We start from the raw sequence: 21,809 nt of genomic DNA, 5'->3' as shown, positions 1-21,809 counted from the left end.
ACCCCCCCCAAAAAAATGCTGTTTTTTTTTATGCCTAAAAATGCACTTTGGGTTGAAATTTTGCGGATTAATTTGCGCAGGAGGGTTTATTTTTGCTTTCTGAGGCTTCTACGGAGAAATGTTTGGTAGGAGGGTTAAATTTATCTGAGCCACCTGGTCTGTACAACTTCCCTGCTGCTATATATTTCATGCGTTGGGAGTATTGTGCGCAAATAAATTGGCAGTCTGTGTTTGAATGTCTTGAAATATAGTGCGCGGAACCTTTCCTTTACGTCATTTTGTGTATTACTATAAATAGATAGGATTTTCCCTGTTGTACCGGAAGCTGTTCTTCTAAATAATCAAAGATGGCGAAACTCAAGAGTGGCAGGGATTCTCATTTCGTTCGTTTCGTGGTATTTATGATTATAATAGCAGGTAAAAACAACAACAATTTATAGTTTTACAACAACAACAATTATATTTTGAAGGGCTGTTGCTTGCAACAAGCTCAGAAAAAAATTGAGATCAAACGGAAACAATGAATTTAACACTGTTAAAGTATGTGTTTGTATAAATTGTTTAAATTTATCTGTTGGCACTATTTTATGAAAATTGTATTGGCTTTCGAATTTTAGCTACAATGCAGCCTAGAGGTAGTCCTACAACGTAAGACACATGATCCGATATTATTGTTCTGGGGGTGATGGCACGCAAACAAAAACATGTGCTATGTCTTAACATTGATGGTTTCATTATCTTCCATATCCATATAGACACACAGATGGCCAGACAGACAGCTTGATATACCCGCACACACACACACACACACACACACACCGACAGCACACAATCCTCCTAAATTGATTTGGCACACCTGTATTGGCCACGCCCACCCTTCATGGATCCACCATGTGCACAGATATACGTACAGACGGGTACAGAAAATTACAGTAAAACCAAAATGGTCATAATAAGAGTACAGAATTAAAATCTATAGATACATGCTACTAAATTAAACCCCTAATAGCAATTTGTAACAATTCAAAAGTTCTTAGCGTTTCAGATCTGCATAGTAGTAAAGGCATCATTTCACGATACAAGGTTAAAAACTGAATATGCTTCACATATCAAATAAATAAAAAATGTAACACTTACCCCTATGGCTGGGAGAACATTCACTCCTTGACAAGATCCAGTGACCAGTGTGTCAGTTAGAAAACAAACCTGCCATAAATCTACATGAGTGAGTAAGGGTAGAATACCCATGCATACCTTGCTTTTAGTGTCTCTCGTTGCAAGCAATACATGCTAGTTCAGTTGCTTACCTAGAAAAACAATTATCCACCCTAAGTAACATTGTATGCAGATATGATGAAAATGATCAAATAGTTTTAAGATGAAACCAAGTTATTTCTTGCCTTATTCTGTGACAGTCTCCTTTTTGCAGTACTTATCCTTTCTTTATTGTTGTAAAATTGGTTGTATCTTGTCTGTCAGTATAAAAATAGGTATATTCAATCTCAGTATGAAAGTAGTTATATTTTGTCTCATCTAGTATAAAAGTAGTTCTTTCTTTAGTAGTATTATTATAAAATAGATTTATATTTTTTGTCAGTATAAATGTAGCTATATTCTGTCTCAGTGGAAAAGTAGTTATATTTGATATCACTTAGTAAACATAGTTATATTAAATGTCTTTTAGTATAATATTGGTTATATTTTAAGTTTCAATAAAGTAGTTGTATTTTTTGTCACTTAACACTAGTATACAAGTAGTTACTTTTTATGTCTGTCATTATGCACTAAAAGTAGCTATATTTTAAGTTATGGTTTCAGTTTTTTAGATTTTACCTGATGAAAAGAGCACTCATTACTTTGTATGTTTATCCTTCTGGACCTGGACAAGAATAAATACTATAATATTCTGTATGAGGTTCCACAGGCAGAGTACAACAATAAAAAATGAAATTTGCCTTTTTTTTTCTGCCTCTAAATTATACACCTGTCGGGCACCTTACCACATTTATCAATCAATTTATTATACATATTTAAGAACAAACTATCCAAGACCCACTTATGATGGACTGCTCTGGTGGCCTAGTGGTTAGAGCATCTGCCTCATATGCGGGAGGTCCTGGGTTCGATGCCCGGCCGAGTCATACCAAAGACATACAAAAATGGTACTAACAGCTGCCTCGCTTGGTGCTCAGCCTTAAGAGGTTAGTGTTAGGACTGGTCGGCCTGGTGTCTTGATAATGTGACTGGGTGGGACATCATGCTTCATATCTGCGGCATGATGCCTCAGTGCTATACATCACTATAAACTGCCACACTACAAACGTCATAGTGATATGACTGAAAAATTGTTAAAGCTACGTAAAAAATCCAAATCACACACACACACACACACACACATGAATGTGCACTTCATTACTTCCACATTTGATTCTGAGCCAGCTGTGGATTAACCATGCTTCAGTCCTGAATATTTTAGTGGTATATATTGAGTTAATTCAGGCATTTCATATACATCCTTCCACTCAGTGTTACAAAACCCAAACTGGGGTTTACCTGTCCAGTAAGTGTTATTCTAGTGGTGAGTGGTCAAATTCATTCTAGTGTCCTGTAGGTGTTATTCTAGTGGTCATACAGCTGACAGGTTAATACATACCCTCAAATGAAGCACAGGCCCGGCCTGCCTGCAACACCTGGATACGACACTGTGATGTCGGGTATAAGTATGTGACTTTTACCAGCACAAACAAAAGATGGTCAGTGCACTCTGTGTATGTTTAAACTCTGGGTCAGTATTGTACACAAGTATATACAAGTTCAACAAACTGACAATGAAAAGGGCAAAACTAGTTTTTAACTTGCCTAGTTGATTTTGACTCTTGCCATGTTATTGTGCAAGGCAGACACAAACCAACCACAGCACAGACAAAAGAAAGTTTTGAAATTACCGATGTTTAACTTTACATAACTGTATCTCATTTCAACACTTCTTTGTGTTTATTATTTTGTCACTGGGTTCATTTTGTGTTTGCCATTTAAAAAAGATTAATCTTCGAAAGTGCTTAGGCTAGTTAACTTGTTTATATCAGATTTTCCATTTTGTTTTAATCAGTCACAGACACATATGATCACATGCTCTAGTGCACTTGATTTTTTTACCATGATAGTAAATGTTTAAATGTTTGTCACCATAAAACCACTATGTATACCGCTTTATTTTATAATATGAAGTTGGTGATGGACCCCATATTGTTGCTCAGATTTTGATTTTTCATTGTAATTTAATATAATTCTATTTGTTTTAGTTCTTGCTTCATAAGAACCAATATAAACATTAAGTACTTTATTTTTGTGCTAAAATGCACTAGCAATACAGACTTCTTGGAATGTACTGCAATATGGGTGGGGGGGGGGCAGAATACTCTTGCCTAGCCCCAAATGCTTAGTGCAAGTTCCCAGTCATCAAATTCATTTTCCAGTCACTTGCATAATTGGTTGAATTATTATTCAGGGCTGAACATGAAAATGGATGTTTCAATGAGTACATTATCAAATTTCTTTGTTGAAAGCCCAAGTAATACCTGCCAAAGATTGTTTCCCATTTGTTTTGATCAAGCTCATAAAAGTGCTTGACTCTGACTGTTTAATGCTAATAAACACTTTATCAAACTAGATGTGTCAAGACAGAGGGCTGACTGGTCTAAGTTTGCAATTACTTACTACTGGTCACAGAAGCATCTAACAATAAGTTCCAAAAACAACCTTTCACATGATCAAATTTAAGTCATTAGCTTCATCAGCTTCTATATTTCTGTAAATCATATAACTGGTTGAGTAAAAATTTATTGAGGGCGAGAAACGTTTATTTTTTACACTTATTGAGCAAGTGATATTTTAGAGATTTTTTATGTAAAGCATCTTCACTTATGATTGCAGGTCATTTTTTTGCCCCATTTATGATAGTATAAAGAGGGGGTACTATTTATTATATGACTACCAAGTATTTCAATTAATTATAAACATAATTTTTCTGTATGTCATGTGCATAATAATGCCTCATGACCTAAGTGATAATGTCATGGTGTTTCCAACACATTGCGATCAAGAAATCTTAATGTATTTCAGTGACATTTTATTACATTTGTGGTTTTCTCAGATAAGATTTGCATTCTTCTTGTTATGTGATAGAAAAATCTTACATTCGAACTCATTTCAAATGAATTTTTCGAAACTCATCAATAATTTGAACTGACTGCTCCAGTGGCCTAAATGATTAGAGTGTCTGCCTTGGATGTTGGAAGACGTGGGTTCAGATCCTGGATCAGTGATACTAAAGACTTATAAAAATGTAACTAGCAGCTGCCTCACTTGTGCTCAGCATTAAGAGGTTAGTGTTAGGACTGGTTGGCCTGGTGTCAGTATAATGTGACTGGGTGGGACATGATGCTAAATGTCTGCGACATGATGCCCCAGTGCTAGACATCTCTATGAACTGCTACACTTGCAGACATCGTAGTGATATGACTAAAAAATTGTTAACAATTACACACAAAAAACACAAACACACTAGCTTCAATCATTTGCTTGTCTTGGCTCAAAACAGATAGAAAAGATGATTTGATGAATTTCAAGATAGAAAAGATGATTTGATGAATTTCATTTTAAATGAGCACATCTGAAGATTTTATACATATCTCACCTCTACCGCATGGATTAAAGAATTTTGGGCTCAGCCATGGTGGGTATATGGGGAAGCATGGGGCTGTGGTTCTTACCAGGGTTTTCCTGGATTCTTCCTTCATCAGTTACAAATATACTCGGTTATTCTCAGGCCACCATCTATATCCAATCATGTCTTGAAAATGGTGTTAATCGTACAACATATATGCATAATAAAAACCAGAGATATTTAAAGTAAAATTGTTGAAATGTTCCAGATATATTTGTTCTTATGACAGTGGTTGGCAGAATAAGGCCCATGACCTGGTTTTATCCATTAATTTATATCATATGGAGTGCCCTTAAGGTTCATGTATCTTGACTGTGCTTTGGAGGAAGTTGTCCATGCCAGACTTGCTGTGGTCCACAAAAGACAAGCTAGTAGTAGGCACAATTGAAAACTTTTGTGATAGAGATAACTGCAGTGAATCATAGTATACACTGTCACAGTTGCTAAGAATGTGTGGAATGCTTATCAGCAGAGATTAAAATGAAACAGTGAAAGTAACCACACCTCAACAATTTTCCAGTTTATGTTCCTGGTCAATGCTGATGTTGATAATTACCCCATGAAATGACCTCAGCTGACAAGTACCCGATGAGATGGCCCCAATTGACAAGTACCCCAATTTCTAATGCAGATGCTGTTGGCATGTATTATGGCTGAGTCAGTGTAAACTCTGTACTTTCACACATGTCACATGAGAGAGGACATTTATCAAACATTTGTGAGCTTTGATCTTATTATACAGGGCAAGATTAGAATTCATGACACCAATGCTAGTTAAAATATATTGGTAATAATGAGGCAGTCTTTAATTGTCATCAAGTTTTCAATTTTTTAAAATTCCTCAAGTCAATTATTAAGTAATGTGTACCATGTTTTGAATATCCACACATTTTTGTAAAGCAAGCAGGGTGGTCCCTCACAATAAAACCTCACAGTATACCACTTGTTTCTTTATAATGCCTGTATGTCATGAATCCCATTACGTTGTTTGAAATTGGTTCTATCATTTTGTTTATGACTTAATTTCACCTAATTTTAGTTCATAGCTATTTAGAACTAATTATTATTTCACATCAATAAATACTCTTTGCTTTGTGTTCTAATTCAGCTTTGAACCTCCCTTAGTACAAGGGTCCCTCACTTATAATGTATGTTATAAATACATGTATAGTGTTGAAAAGGTACTATTGTCTCCAGCATTAATAACAAATAGAATATTCGTGCTTGGTATGAATTGCTCAAGAAGTCTACTTTTCCTGATGTATATTGATGTCCATTATAAACCAACATGTAAACACAGTAACATGGTTTCATGCACTATTGGTCATTTAAACTTTGAAGGATTCTATGTAAGTGCCACATGGCTCAAGATAGTATGTTACTGTGTGTTCTCAGTCCATCTATCCATCTGCCTGTTACAAGTTTGATTTTGCAGAATAAGTTCAGTTGTCCACTATTGATAGTTACCAAACATTATATATGGATTGTGCATGGGGTAAGTGTGAACCCTTTTGTATTGGTGGTCAAAAGGGCAAGGTTCAAGGTCGTTGAGGTTGAAAGAAGAAAAATGGCTTCTTCTTGAGGTCGCCAATGTCTGCAGCAACCAGACTTTCTGGACAGCTTACACTGGAGATAAGGAAGAACCTTATTAATCTTGTGATCAAAGATCGAGGTAATTATGGCTGAAAGAAGAAAAGTAGTTTTTGCACAGCAGTAGTTCTCTATCACCTGCACTTGTGGTAAGGAATAAATGTCTTGATTATGTGGTTGTCGTTGTTGTTGTAGGGTGTTATGCCATTTTTCAGTTTTTTTCATCTTTTTGATTTTGTGGTAAAAATATTTAAGGTTAAGGGTGACAGTATGATAGAAATAAAAACAGTTCTTGTGTAATAACATTAGTTCTGCATCTCATGCTTGGGTCAAAGTTTATGAGGGACTTGGAGTAAAGATGAAATTTGTTGATTTTCTTTTCAAAAGATAAAATGTCAAGGCACAAAACTTTGTTATTATTGTTCTTTCAAATGTATTTGGGATGACTTATATGCTGGGTAGTTAAAAACTATAATAATTTGGGCATTCAAAGGTTATATGTCAAGATTAAAGTCAATGTAAAAGAATAACATTTTTGATTTTTGATAATAACTTTAGTTTTAGACCTTCTTCATTGACTGAAGGTTTTGGAAATCTTTCACTTAAGATATGAGAGAGGCCTATTGATTTTGAAGTCAAAAGGTCAAAGGTCGAATTTAATTGTGTCTCCAAGAAAATTGGTTTTACTGAATAGCTTCTGTTTTAGAGTAAGTTCCTGGACCAAACTATGTAGATGGCTTGCATTTATGGTAATAAACAAATCTTTAGATTTTATGGTGGAAAAGTCAGGGGCTATTCTCACATTGAATTAAATAAGAAAATAATGGTCTCTTATCATTAAGTTCAGTTCAAGACCATATAATTTGAAAGGTCAAGGTTACTGAGGTACATTGGTCAATAATCTCAAGATTCAACCGTTCCTTACTATTGTGTATGGAGATGATTATTAAATACCTTAGGTAGATATGTCTTTCGTATGGTTGTTTCTAACTTTTACATCCCTGAACGTCATGATAATTAAACAAGTGGTGTAACATGTCACAATCATGCCTATTGCATTTTTAATATTTTATATCTAAACATTTATGTGTTAGGAGAACAAAAAGTTATATTTTTATGTGCATATAAGTCTGAACACAAACATTTATATTCCTGTCAGAAGACTAAAGTTATTAAAGTCTGTATAATATTTTGTTTAATTTGTGTCCTTTCTAGCTATACATGTGGAAGCCAGGCGAGGTGGTGGTGGAGTACGGAGTGGAGGGGTGCGGATACGGACACGAATTGGTGGTTCAGGTTCATCATCTTCATCTGGTGGATTCAAATCTCGCTATATAGGGCCAAGCTATAGTAGGTCAAATTGGAGAACTGGTTTTACATTGGGATACGTCTGGGGTGCAAGTCATTACATGACACGTCGACGTTACCTCAACAATCCTGATAAAGGTAAGTTGCTTTTGAAAACACATTCTTGGACTTCTTCACTTGCTCTCTTTTATGATCGGATTGATTTCAGATCTTTCATGATTTTTGCATATTGTCAATTCTGTTACCAGATATAGTTTGCATTACTAAATTTAGTAACTAAGTATGCATCTACTATCCTTTCATGTTAAATTTTATGTGTAAAGGCAGGCAAATCAAATTGGGCAAATGATTAGCCCTAATAGTAATGTTCTTGTAAATTATTTCACAGATGATAATAACTTTTAAATAATATTCAAGATTATTTAGAGCAGTGTTGCTCACTAGCAATAAGAATTATAAGCAGCAGCATTTCCATAATTATGTTTTTCTTTATAATCTTGTGTAAATCAGGATCACTTCTATATACCAAGCCATCAGTATTCTTAATACTTTGATTCTCATTTGTATATAGAGGAACAGGATTTTGTCATAAATAGAAAAGGCTTTTGGCATAAATAGAACAGGATTTTGTCATAAAAAGAATTGCATTTTGTCATAAATAGAACAAAATTGTGTCAAAATATTTTACAGAACAGTATTTTGACATAGAACAAGGTTTTGTCATAAAAAAGACACAATTTGGTTTTATTTTTTCTCTTTAAAAATAAACATTTTGTTCTTTTAAAATCAACTTTTTGCTTGTTTTGTGAAACGTATTTTGAGAGATGATATTATCATGGGTAAATTTTATTTTTAAAATTCTTCCTGTATGCAAGGTTTTGTATTTACTTTGAGTTAGTTCCTGGCAGATTAAAATTAGTTAATTTGATTTGAGATTAAAACTGTTATACTGGAGCAGTGCGTTTTATGTATCCATTTTAAAATGTTGTGTTTATGGTGGAAATGTACCCTAGTTAGCGTTATTGGATATAGACCAGAAAATCTTATGTGATGTCTTGTTATCTGTATGTGTACCTCAGCTAGCTCTATTGGTCCTACAGTCAAACCCACTTATCTCGACCTCACCTTATGCAATGTCTTGTTATCTGTATATGTACCTCAGCTAGCTTTATTGGTCCTACAGTCAAACCCACTTATCTTGACCTCATCTTATGCAATGTCTTGTTATCTGTATGTGTATCTCAGCTAGTTCTATTGGTCCTACAGTCAAACCCACTTATCTCGATCTCATCTTATGCAATGTCTTGTTATCTGTATTTGTACCTCAGCTAGCTCTGTTGGTCCTACAGTCAAACCCACTTATCTCAACTTCATCTTATGCAATGTCTTGTTATCTGTATGTGTACTTTAGCTAGGTCTATTGGTCCTACAGTCAAACCCACTTATTTCGACTTCATCTTATGCAATGTCTTGTTATCTGTATTTGTACCTCAGCTAGCTCTGTTGGTCCTACAGTCAAACCCACTTATCTCAACTTCATCTTATGCAATGTCTTGTTATCTGTATGTGTACTTTAGCTAGGTCTATTGGTCCTACAGTCAAACCCACTTATCTCGACTTCATCTTACGCAATGTCATGTTATCTGTATGTGTATCTCAGCTAGCTCTATTGGTCCTACAGTCAAACCCACTTATCTCAACTTCATCTTATGCAATGTCTTGTTATCTGTATTTGTACCTCAGCTAGCTCTGTTGGTCCTACAGTCAAACCCACTTATCTCAACTTCATCTTATGCAATGTCTTGTTATCTGTATGTGTACTTTAGCTAGGTCTATTGGTCCTACAGTCAAACCCACTTATCTCGACTTCATCTTACGCAATGTCATGTTATCTGTATGTGTATCTCAGCTAGCTCTATTGGTCCTACAGTCAAACCCACTTATCTCAACTTCATCTTATGCAATGTCATGTTATCTGTATGTGTATCTCAGCTAGCTCTATTGGTCCTACAGTCAAACCCAAGTATCTCGACTTCATCTTATGCAATGTCATGTTATCTGTATGTGTATCTCAGCTAGCTCTATTGGTCCTACAGTCAAACCCACTTATCTCAACTTCATCTTATGCAATGTCATGTTATCTGTATGTGTATCTCAGCTAGTTCTATTGGTCCTACAGTCAAACCCACTTATCTCGATTCATCTTATGCAATGTCATGTTATCTGTATGTGTATCTCAGCTAGCTCTATTGGTCCTACAGTCAAACCCAAGTATCTTGACTTCATCTTATGCAATGTCTTGTTATCTGTATGTGTACTTTAGCTAGGTCTGTTGGTCCTACAGTCAAACCCAAGTATCTCGAACTCATCTTATGTGATGTCTTGTTATCTGTATGTGCTCCTTAGCTAGGTCTATTGGTCCTTCAATCAAACCCAAGTATCTCGAACTCATCTTATGCAATATCTTGTTATCTGTATGTGTACCTTAGATAGCTCTATTGGTCCTAAAGTCAAACCCACTTACCATCTCACCTCTGTCTGCGTGGGTTTGAGTCTCGGATTCAGCCAATGTGGGTATGTGAGAAAGCTTGCCAGTAGCTTCTAGAGGGTCGGTGGTTCTTTCCAGGGATTTCACGGGTTCTTCCTCCACCATTAATACTGGCCGCTATATAGCCTATCGTGTGCTGAAAAATGGTGTTAAACCCTACAACAACAACAACAACAACAACAAACCCACTTATCTCGACTTCATCTTATGCAATGTCTTGTTATCTGTATGTGCTCCTTAGCTAGGTCTGTTGGTCCTACAGTCAAACCCAAGTATCTCAAACTCATCTTATGCAATGTCTTGTTATCTGTATATGTACTTTAGTTAGGTCTATTGGTCCTACAGTCAAACCCACTTATCTCGACTTCATCTTACGCAATGTCTTGTTATCTGTACATGTACCTTAGCTAGGTCTATTGGTCGTACAATCAAACCCAAGTATCTCGAACTCATCTTATGCAGTGTCTTGTTATCTGTATGTGTTCCTTAGGTAGTTGTATTGGTCATACAGTCAAACCCACTTATCTTGACATCAGTTATCTTGAGAAACCATTTACTTCGAGCGGTTTGGTCAGGTCCCAAAAAATTCTCCTTTGTTAAGCTAAATTTTCCCCGTTTATCTTGACCCCTGTTAAGTCGATAGCCCTGTTTTGGCAGGCATAAATTTCAGTCCAAAATAACATGGAACCGCTTATTTTGACAAAATGGTTCAAAAAGCACATGCGTTTTTACACATGTGCGCAGTACTGGCGACACTTACCACAATGTAATTTTTTTAATACATACAGCCATTTTACTGTAGCTTCATCATCCACATGTACTTAATTATACAATTTTCCCAAGCAATGCAAATGAAGTCCACAATCTCATCAACCATTGACTCAAGACATAACTGATTGAGACAATGAAATCTGATAGAGTATTGCATTTTCTTTTGTTATCAGTGTTTGGAACAAATTTATTATGTCATGCAAGTTTCATGTCATGCAGGTTAATCTTAATTATATGCATTACTGTATTATGGAGTTTTGTGCATGTTTAAAATAGTACAAATTTTACTTATGCTTAATTAATAAAAAGCATGGTGACATGTTTTCATTCCCCTTTGAGGAGCCTCTTTCCCTTGCTAGCCTCATTAAGAAGTTTACATTTTGTTGACTGGCATTTAGGCAGTGCAACATCTAGGCCAGTTTAAGTACATGCAGCATGTATATATTGTAACAACTTAACAGCCATGCGCTGTTGGACAATGCTGTCATAATTAATTGTTTGTTTACACATGTTGGCTGACAATGGATTATACAGCACATCAGACGAGACTACCATTATTTTTACAGTATTGAGCATCCAAAGATAACTGAATTGGATTTTTTAAATTACAGTATTTTAATAATGAATATAAACTATTCAGAGCACAAATGTGTATCTCAAGAGATATTTGAATGAAAAACATAAATGATTATTTCTTTTAGCTGTTACAATATGTTATTGAGGTGGGATATTTTTTTAAACAAATTTTGATTCTGACTTCTTTCCATAAAATTTGATATAGCGAAGCATTAGTTTCCATTAAATAATATGTGGTAGCTGTTGGTAAATGTATATCATATTTCTTTCTTGCAAAGACACAAGCAAATCCATTTTGCCTACATAGGGGTGGTCAAGTTTAGACAAGTTGGTATTTGTTTTTTTTTCATGAAGTAAGGTAATAATTATTTTATTTACTGAGGAATATTAAAATTAGGATATGCTCACTTCAAAATATACATTGACTGTGGAATTAAAAAACTGATTGGTCTTGTGTTAAACTAGTACATGTACTACTTGTTCATCCACTACTATAATGGTCACCACAGGAGCCATGTTGAAAATCTTATCTGATATAGATGGTCTTATCATCATGCGTTCTGTTTACTAAAAGACTTCTTGTTGGTTTAGATAAAAATTTGACATCCAGGAGAGACACACTGTTGTCATAGCTGCTTTTCCAGAAAAGAAAGTCTTATCAATATGGGTAGATAGACGATCCTAAATGAAAATGTTGGCAATTGGGTCATCATTATGGCTGCCTTGACAACCATAATGAAAATCTTGTTGCTACTTCTCCCAAATTGAAGACATCTTAATTGATCCTAAATGAAAATGGTACTGATCTGATATCTATTATGTCTGCCAAGGCAGCCATCTTGAAAGTCTTGTTATCACTGTTTCTCCTAGATGGATTGTCATAGCAACATGGATATTTTCCCCAAAGACTTTTAGTTGGTCATTAAGGAAAAAATAATGCTGATGCCCAGCCAGAGAGCCATCTTGTATATATTGTTATTACTGCTTCTCCAGAATGGATGGTCACAATGCCATATGGCTTTCACCAAATGACTTCCTAAGATACATTGTTAGTCATATATATAAATGGTGCCACACTTACATCTGGTATGGCCAAAACAGGAGCAAATTTGAAATTCTTGTTATTGCTTAAGAATGTAAGAGATGTTTTTGACCCTAAACATTTGAAAAGATCAAAAAAATCTTGTCTTGAATTCCTGAAATTTCTTTTTGGTTTGTAAGAATGTGAGTCCCTTTGAGGGACTGTTGTATAAATTGACCATGCCAGCAAGACTTGTTAGGGTGACTGAGAATAGGGTAACTTGTTATAAAGATGAATCAGTGTTTATAAATATTTAAAGGTACTTCTGAATTAAGTTAATCTTTTAATCTTTGATTACAGTAATCTAGATGTGTTTTTTTGTATGGCTTGCTTTTTTTTCAAGTAGTTTTTCATGGACCATTTCACAACAGAATTGTGAAGTAAATTTCTGTAAATTTCAAGTGTTTTTGAATTCCACAGTTTTAACCTTTAATATGAAAAGGAAAGATTTTGATGTTTGTTCCTTTTACAAATGCAGAGCCAACAGTATGTTTTAATGCCATTGACTTGAAGAATGACACGTATGGGTATTTTGTTTGCCCAATGGAGGATGAACCGGACAGCTATGAGTACTGCTGTGGGGAAGAGGATGACCAGAAATGCTGTGGATTCTTTGATGAGTAAGGTTCTCTTTCATAATCCTGTCTTATTATAGTTAAACCTGTTTAAGCTGACACCTCAGTATAATAAACAACTGCTTCTGACAGACAGATATGGATCCCATCTCAGTTTACCATCATATATATATATATATATATATCACATACTTTTGTTTTTTCTGGAATGTCCATTATCAACAGAGTTCAGTGTTTAAGAGTGTGAAACATTAGGGGTAATAACATGAAAGTATGATGCTGTCTGAATGTTTGGAGATGATATCAGTGTTCCAGGTAGATAGGTTTAGAAGGACACAGCACCCAGCTTGAAACTCTGCAATGTTTTTTTAATATTGATTTTTACCCTTCCTACTGCTCTTTGTAAGTTTAATTGTTGCCTGTCATCATTGTAGGGCCCCATCAGGACTGGCATTCTGTCTGTACTCATCAGGACTGGCATTTTGTCTCTATGTGCTACTCATGGTGCTCAGTCAGGAATTGACTTTTAGTATGTGCCATTAGCATCCTGGCAGGATGATCTTTCAGTTTTATACAAATGATGCAAATCTACCATCAGATCTGGTCATCATTGGCAAAAAGTGAGAAAAAAACGTTCAGTGGCATCTTAAGGAAAACACATAGTTTAATTTTTTAGATGACATCTATTTTAATTTTTTTTTTTTGGCTTGAGGTGCTTTACAAACTTTTGCCATCAAATATAGTCTTCATTAACCAAAATAGTAAAATAGTTGAAAGAGTCTTAGAAAGATCAGGTCACAGTAGTAGAGTCAATTTTGGCATCTAATCAGACCCACATGAAACTGAAATTTATTAAAGATACCCAACAGTCTTCCTTAAAGATTCCCAACAGTCTTCCTTAAAGATACCCAACAGTCTTCCTTAAATATTTAATTGGTTCTTATTCAGGACTACTTTTAATAAACAAAAACAACCATTAAATTGCCAAATTTGATTGGTTTTTTATCCATCGTGGTACATTTATTTGTGGATTATAGATATGTCGGATAATACATTTCTCTGATGCATGTTGCCAGTAGTATATACGAAAAATGAATATGCATGCAATGAGTATAATGTTTAATGACCATACTTACAAAACGTGATTTTTGCACTGCCACATTTTTTAACTGCTGTACTTGTTTCCATTAGGTTCGGTTAATTACCTCTGACAACTATTTTCATTCTGATTTAAAGTGTTTCACTCATATTTATCTTTGGTACCAACATGCTGTCCAAATCTTGCCAGATTGGATCAGAATAGTCAATTTATCTATTTCATGATCATTTTCTTTACAAAACTTACAAAGAATAAAAAATGTACAAAATTTCAGCAACAATGACTGTTTTGTTTACATGTACAGATGTATGTGCTGTTTGGGGGTGGGTGGAGGGGTTAAGTATACTTGATTTTATTAATCATTCAAAAAGATTATTCCTTCTGACTGATTCTAAAATATGATATATTTATATGAATTATTTTTATGAGACAGGCAGAGTACAATAGTTGTGAATTATACAGCATTTGCGGCATTTGTTCAAAATATAGAGCAGTATTATTATTTCGCTGACCAAAGATATCTATTTTGATACATTTTGTATCTATATATTAAGTGAACAGGCGATAATCTCTTAGTAGATTACTGTCTGCATGGGTTCGAGTCTAGGATTCGACCAATGTGGGTATGTGAGAAAGCTTGCCAGTAGCTTCTCGTGGGTCGGTGGTTCTTCCCAGGATCTTCATGGGTTCTTCCTCCACCATTAATACCGGCCGCCATACATAGCCTATCGTGTGCTGAAAAATGGCGTTAAACCCCACAACAACAACAACAACTTAGTAGATTAAAATTAAAAAAACACAGTCAGTTATATTAATACAGATATATTTTATTTTGAAGCAGCAGCTGTTTATCCATTAGTTCCTGGATGTATGTTAATTGATTAATACAGTCAGGAAACAGATGTAGATTTCATTTATGGAGAAAATTGTATCATATTATTGCGTTTACTTATCCAAGATTCTTGATTTTGTATGAAATGACTTGGAAATTAATGAATATCCATATAAATACCATAGGATTTTCACTTTATATCATATAATGGCTTCAATTCCCAAACCCTTGTATTTCAGATAAACGAGGTCATATGGCACTGAATTTCAAATTGACATGGTAACATTTGTCTTGTAAGCATGTAAACTTAGACATAAACCTTGAAACAATGTACACCACTTTTAGAACAATGTTAAACTGAACTATTAAATAGGAAAACAAGTAAAATTACAGCTGTAAAAAATGATAAAAATATTTTACATGTGAATTAATGCGGACAAAGCTTGTGAATATAAATATAAAACCCCAAAAATAGTACCCCTCTGAAGATCAAACCAGAGATATAATATTTACAGTGAATCACATTACCACCACATGAGACCGCTCTGGTGGCCTAGTGGTTAGAGCATCTGCCTTGGATGCGTGACATCATAGGTTTGAACCCCAGCTGAGTCATGCCAAAGACTCATAAAAATGGTACTAACAGATGTCTTGCTTGGCGCTCAGTATTAAAAGGTTAGTGCTAGTACTGGTCGGCCTTGTTGTCAGGATCATGTGACTGTGTGGGATATGATGTTACATGTCTGTGGCATGATGCCTCAGAGCTAGACATCACTATAAACTGCTACACTGCAGACATCATAGTCATAGGACTGCAAAATTGTCAATACTACGTTAAAAATCCAAATCACACACACACACACATACACACCACCACACCACTCAAGTTCTATCAAATTGTGATAGGCAGATGCATTTATGTATTTAGATAGCATGTTGTCATGTGAGGTTCCATGGGGTAATATCAATTATGTCTCAAAATTCCGTTCTCTTTTAGAATAAGAACAAATACTTTATCCATGTCTTTACATTACCAGTAGAGTCAAATTAATAACTGTATAATATTGTTGTTGTTTTAGGGTTTAACATCATTTTTCAGCACACGATACATGGCGGCCAGTATTAATGGTGGAGGAAGAACCCGGGAAAACCCCGGTTAGAACCACCTTAGCCGAATCCGAGACTCAAACCCACTGTACAATATAATCCCTATCTTCAGTAGATAACGCTTTAAAAACTACTGACATAAATTTTATTTCTCTGGAGGATACTGCGAAGTTGTATTAATGGTGGAGGAAGAAACAAATGGAAACAAAGGAATGATAATACTAACACATATTGCATCGTAAAATTGTTCAAGACTGATTTCATTAACTTCATAGCTTGTTAAAGAACCTAACCCTTTGTAAATGTTAAGGCCTAAAACACATGTTATAGTACCTAACCCTTTGTAAATGTTAAGGCCCAAAACACACCTTACAGTACCTAACCCATTTTAAATGTTAAGGCCCAAAACACACCTTACAGTACCTAACCCTTTGTAAATGTTAAGGCCCAAAACACACCTTATAGTACCTAACCCTTTGTAAATGTTAAGGCCCAAAACACACTTTATAGTACCTAACCCTTTATAAATGTTAAGGCCCAAAACATACCTTACAGTACCTAACCCATTTTAAATGTTAAGGCCCAAAACACACCTTATAGTACCTAACCCATTTTAAATGTTAAAGCCCAAAACACACCTTATAGTACCTAACCCTTTGTAAATGTTAAGGCCTAAAACACATGTTATAGTACCTAACCCTTTGTAAATGTTAAGGCCCAAAACACACTTTTATAGTACCTAACCCTTTATAAATGTTAAGGCCCAAAACACACCTTACAGTACCTAACCCATTTTAAATGTTAAGGCCCAAAACACACCTTACAGTACCTAACCCTTTGTAAATGTTAAGGCCCAAAACACACCTTATAGTACCTAACCCATTGTAAATGTTAAGGCCTAAAACACATGTTATAGTACCTAACCCTTTGTAAATGTTAAGGCCCAAAACACACCTTATATAGTACATAACCCTTTGTAAATGTTAAGGCCCAAAACACACCTTATAGTACCTAACCCTTTAGAAATGTTAAGGCCCAAAATACACCTTACAGTACCTAACCCTTTGTAAATGTTAAGGCCAAAAACACACCTTATAGTACCTAACCCTTTGTAAATGTTAAGTCCCAAAAATACTTTTATCTTCCCTTTTTTAAATGTTTAGGTCTAGAAGAGGCCTTATTGTGCCTACCCATTTAAAAGAAAGCAGTCTAATTTTAAAGGGCTTGAAAATTCAGCATCAAAATTGGCCACTGTTACTGATAATGGAAAATCCACTCAGCAGAATTTGACTATGGGATGAAGGGTTTTTATGTTGGTACACATGATACCAATCTGCAGTACAATATGACTGCTGCTCCCAAAAATAGAATTAATTACAATAACTTCTTCTAAATTACCATTTAACAAAATTCAACAAAATTTGACAATGTTTCCAATATAATTGAATTTAAAATTTTTTACAAGTGATGCCTTTCTGCTGTTTAATATGGATGCCATTGCTAAAGGTAGAAAACATTAAAGATTTAATTTTAAAAAAATGCAGAACCTTGGATACAGGTCGTCATGTTGCCAATGTACATTCAGATATGGATGAAAATGCTTGTACTTTGAGTTCAAAGATGACCATGAAATCACTAATTGGTTTGGTTCTGTGAGTATGTGAGAGGCTGATCAGGCCAGTTTGCTACCCTGAACTGTCTGTGGCACACTGGACAGGAAATGCCATTTGGAGTTGTCTTGATCAATAGATGACATGCTGCAGTTCCAAGACTTGCACTGCTTCCACTCTTACTGTCTTTGTAATTCTTCTCAGCTCTTAGTCCATAGCTATAGTATGGACTGTACCATTGGACTATATAAGTATGAATGGATCAGTACCAGTATGAACTGGACTGTACCAGTATGGACTGGACTATAGCAGTATGAATGGGACTGTACCAGTATGAACTGGACTGGACTATATCAGTATGAATGGGACTGTATCAGTATGAACTGGACTGTATCAGTATGAATGGGACTGTACCAGTATGAACTGGACTATATCAGTATGAATAGGACTGTACCAGTATGGACTGGACTATATCAGTATGAAATGGACTGTACCAGTATGAACTGGACTATATCAGTATGAATCTGACTGTACCAGTTTGAATGGGACTATATCAGTATGAATGGGACTGTACCAAAGGGCTCGCTGATGTAGCATACCTCATGTGGAGCCAAAGGTCCGACTCGTGTAGCAAACCTCATGTTGAGTCAAAGGAACTACTTGAATAGAAAACCTCAAATGGAGTCAAAGGATCCACGTGTAGTGAGGACTTTAAATAGCACATATATGTGAAACAGAGTGTTTAAAATTGATACCCGCAGAAGTTTAAAAACAGTGGTGCTGGAAATATGTATAGTATTCACCATTCTTATTTGGTGTTTTACACATGCTTCACTGTAGGAATGAACAAAGAAATATCAGTGAGTGTTTGTAATGCTGATCATAGATCACTGTTTTGGTCATGAAACTTGCTTATTAGATGTGCACATATTTTTTGATTCAGCGGCAATGTCAGTAAGTATTTATTTCAACTCAGGAATAGAACTCTTTAAAGCTCCTGCAAAGAACATGTACTGAACAGAAGTCTCTAAGTGGTCATGTGATATAATTTAGAAAACACATGTTCAGCAAGCTTTGCATGCTACTGTTTTCCATTTCAAATTATATATGTTATATATGTAAAGAAAATGAAGGTATTCAGGATATCTGCTATTCTTTGTAGATGTAATGAAATATTTCATGAATGAAGTGGAAATATAATTGTCTCCATTGTTAAAGCCACATGGGACAATACAAACTGTTTCCATTTCATAAGTGGTTTAGCTGCTTGCAATAATACAAAGTGTTTCCACTTTGTGAGTGGTGAATCAACTTTTGACCATAAATAATGTTTCCACTTCATGTTTGGTGAAGCGACATTTGCCAATACTGTTTCTACTTCATAAGTGCTGGAGCCACTTGTGACAAACTGTTTCCATTTCATAAGTGGTGAAACCACTTGTGGCAATATAAACTGTTTCCACTTCATGAGTGATGATGCCACCTGTTACAATACAAACTGTTTTCACTTCATGAGTGGTGAAGCCATTTGTGACAATACAAAATGTTTCCACTTTTTGAGTGGTTAATCAACTTGTAACAATGCAAACTATTTGCACTGCATGAGTGGTGAAACCACATGTGACAATACCAACTACATCATGAGTAGTGAATCAACTTGTGACAATTTAAATTTTGTCCACTTTATGAGTGGTGAAGCCACTTATGTCAATACAAAATGTTTCCACTTCATGAGGATTGAAGCCACTTGTGATGATAAAAAATGCTTCCACTTCCTGCATGGTAAAGCCATGTATGGCAATACAAAATGTATCCACTTAATGAGTGGTGAAGCCACTCATGACAATACAGACTATTTCAACTTCATGAGTGGTGAAGCCACTTGTGACAATAAAAAATGTTTCCACTTCCTGCATGGTAAAGCCATGTATGACAATACAAAATGTATCCACTTAATGTGTGGTGAAGCCACTCATGACAATACAAACTATTTCAGCTTCACGAGTGGTGAAGCCACTTGTGACAGCTCATAATGTTTCTACTTAATGAGTGGTGAAGCAACCTATGACAATACAAACTGTTTCCACTTCATGAGTGGTGAAACCATGTGTGATAATACAAAATGTTTCCATGTCTTGGGTGAAGGCAGGTTTCTTTCCACTGTAAGTTGCAATACTGTGAAATGAGACAATCTCATTTTAAATATTTTAGTAGATTTGGTGATTTATAATGGTATGCATTTGGAGTTCATCTAGTTTTGATTTATTATTTATTTCATTTTATTTTTAGTCCTGGCAGGGCAGCTGGGACTATCATTGGCATCATCGTCTTTTGTGCGCTAGTAGCACTTGCTGTTTACTGCTGTTGTAAGAGAAAACATATAAAAAAGAAGCTTGGTGGAACCTTTTTTCATAAAAAAGGTAAGACTTTTGCTAGTGAGGCCTATCGCCTTGAGTCAAAACAGCATACAAAGCATAATTCAATTTTAAAATATTCCTTTATTTGATGAAGACATTTCAGATAGATAAAGAACTATAAATTATGAAACCTTGTAAAGCCCATGTAAAAAAATCGCAGCATTATCTCTTGTATTTTTTTAGATAATGCTTCCTAAAAATGACATATTTCATTATAACACATACCAGGAATATGCAATATTTAGCTTTTTTGCCATATTTGCTGCTTTGCTAGAACTTTGTATGCAAAATCTACATATTTCTCTTAGTTAATCTTGATATGCAGTACTAAAAAAAAAAAGAATAACTCTGATAACTTTACTTTTATTCACTAACTCTGTTAAAAATCTGAAAAATCTTACAAAATAACCATCATTTTATCATTTTCTCAAGTTCATGAACCAGAATATTTTACTCATTGTCACACTTTGGTATGTTATCTTATGCACAAAATAAAAAAGGAAATACTACTTTGCAAACAAATAGACAAGATGGTCTTAAAAATGACATGTTTTGCATTTTTCTTTCTATCAAAAATTTTAAGTCCATCTCCAGAAAATAGAAATACTCTTTTAATCAAAGTAAATATTGTTTCAGAGCGATCTACAGTTGACCTAAATAATAAAACACCAAAAAAATGCTCAAAAAATATCAACATTTCCTATGTTTTAAAGTGAAAAATGATTTCAGTTTTTTCAAAATTTTAAGGGGAGATAATTTTAAAAATATGGACCCAACATGTCTTGAAATTTAATATTTTTTCTTTGAATAATAATAACTATTATACTTATTTTTCTTATTACAAGCATAGTTACAAGTGCCAGTTGACTCAGTTCAAATTAGAAAATATCTACTAAATAATGTACAATGCAATATTTTGTGTAACATGTTATAATCTTGTATTTTTCAAAAGGTCATAACATCTAATGCTGCCTGTTACAATCTTAAACATATGCATATATATGTATCAAAGCAAACATTATTAATTTGTGTTCCTCTACCCAAAAAAAATAATTTGCTCAAATACAAAAATTAAAAGTACAACAAACAAAAAAAAACAAGAAAACTGGTCAGATACTAGTGTTGGTCACCATCTGACACAATGTCAGATAAGAAATATAAAAAAATGATTTCCACAACACAGTGCCTGAAAAAGCGTAAAACAAAACTTAATCCATAGTTACAGATAACAAAGGAGGCTCGAGTTTGAGCAAACTTTCCAAATACTGAAATGGCCAGTTTTTATTGGGATGTCTCAAGTCTTCAAACTGAATATCACTTTCTAGGAACACTAGGTGTGCATACACGTCTAAAAAACAATTTTTGCTAAAAAAATTAATTCAGCTATGGAATTTGTAAATATAATTTTTTATCCAACATGTTTACAGTGTCCTTTGAGTTTTGTCAATAAACGAATTTATGAATGCATTAAATTTATGTCGATGTTTGCATGTTGCTTCATTTTATTAATGGCTTTAACATTATTTTAGCCATTTTAAGAAAAATTTGGTACTTTTGCTCCCTATTTAC

The 21,809-nt window shown here is 34.7% G+C and overlaps 1 protein-coding gene across 3 annotated transcripts in view; it reads left to right on the top strand.

The window, feature by feature from the left end:
- The first annotated feature begins 259 nt into the window (after window positions 1-259).
- LOC149790398 (uncharacterized) overlaps window positions 260-21,809 on the top strand; it is a 63,728-nt gene continuing 42,178 nt past the window's right edge. For all 3 annotated transcript variants that reach the window (XM_089972448.1, XM_089972449.1, XM_089972447.1), the window contains exons 1-4: window positions 260-417; window positions 7,532-7,762; window positions 13,079-13,220; window positions 20,113-20,243. In XM_089972448.1, the coding sequence (XP_089828574.1) occupies window positions 348-417; window positions 7,532-7,762; window positions 13,079-13,220; window positions 20,113-20,243 (574 nt within the window). In that variant the 5' untranslated portion in view covers window positions 260-347. The remainder of the gene's footprint in view (window positions 418-7,531; window positions 7,763-13,078; window positions 13,221-20,112; window positions 20,244-21,809) is intronic.

Source organism: Sinohyriopsis cumingii, chromosome 10 (assembly GCF_028554795.1).
Source record: "Sinohyriopsis cumingii isolate HCF-2022 chromosome 10, ASM2855479v2, whole genome shotgun sequence".
Taxonomy (NCBI): Eukaryota; Metazoa; Mollusca; class Bivalvia; order Unionida; family Unionidae; genus Sinohyriopsis; species Sinohyriopsis cumingii.
This window is presented reverse-complemented; position numbering and strand designations above follow the sequence as displayed.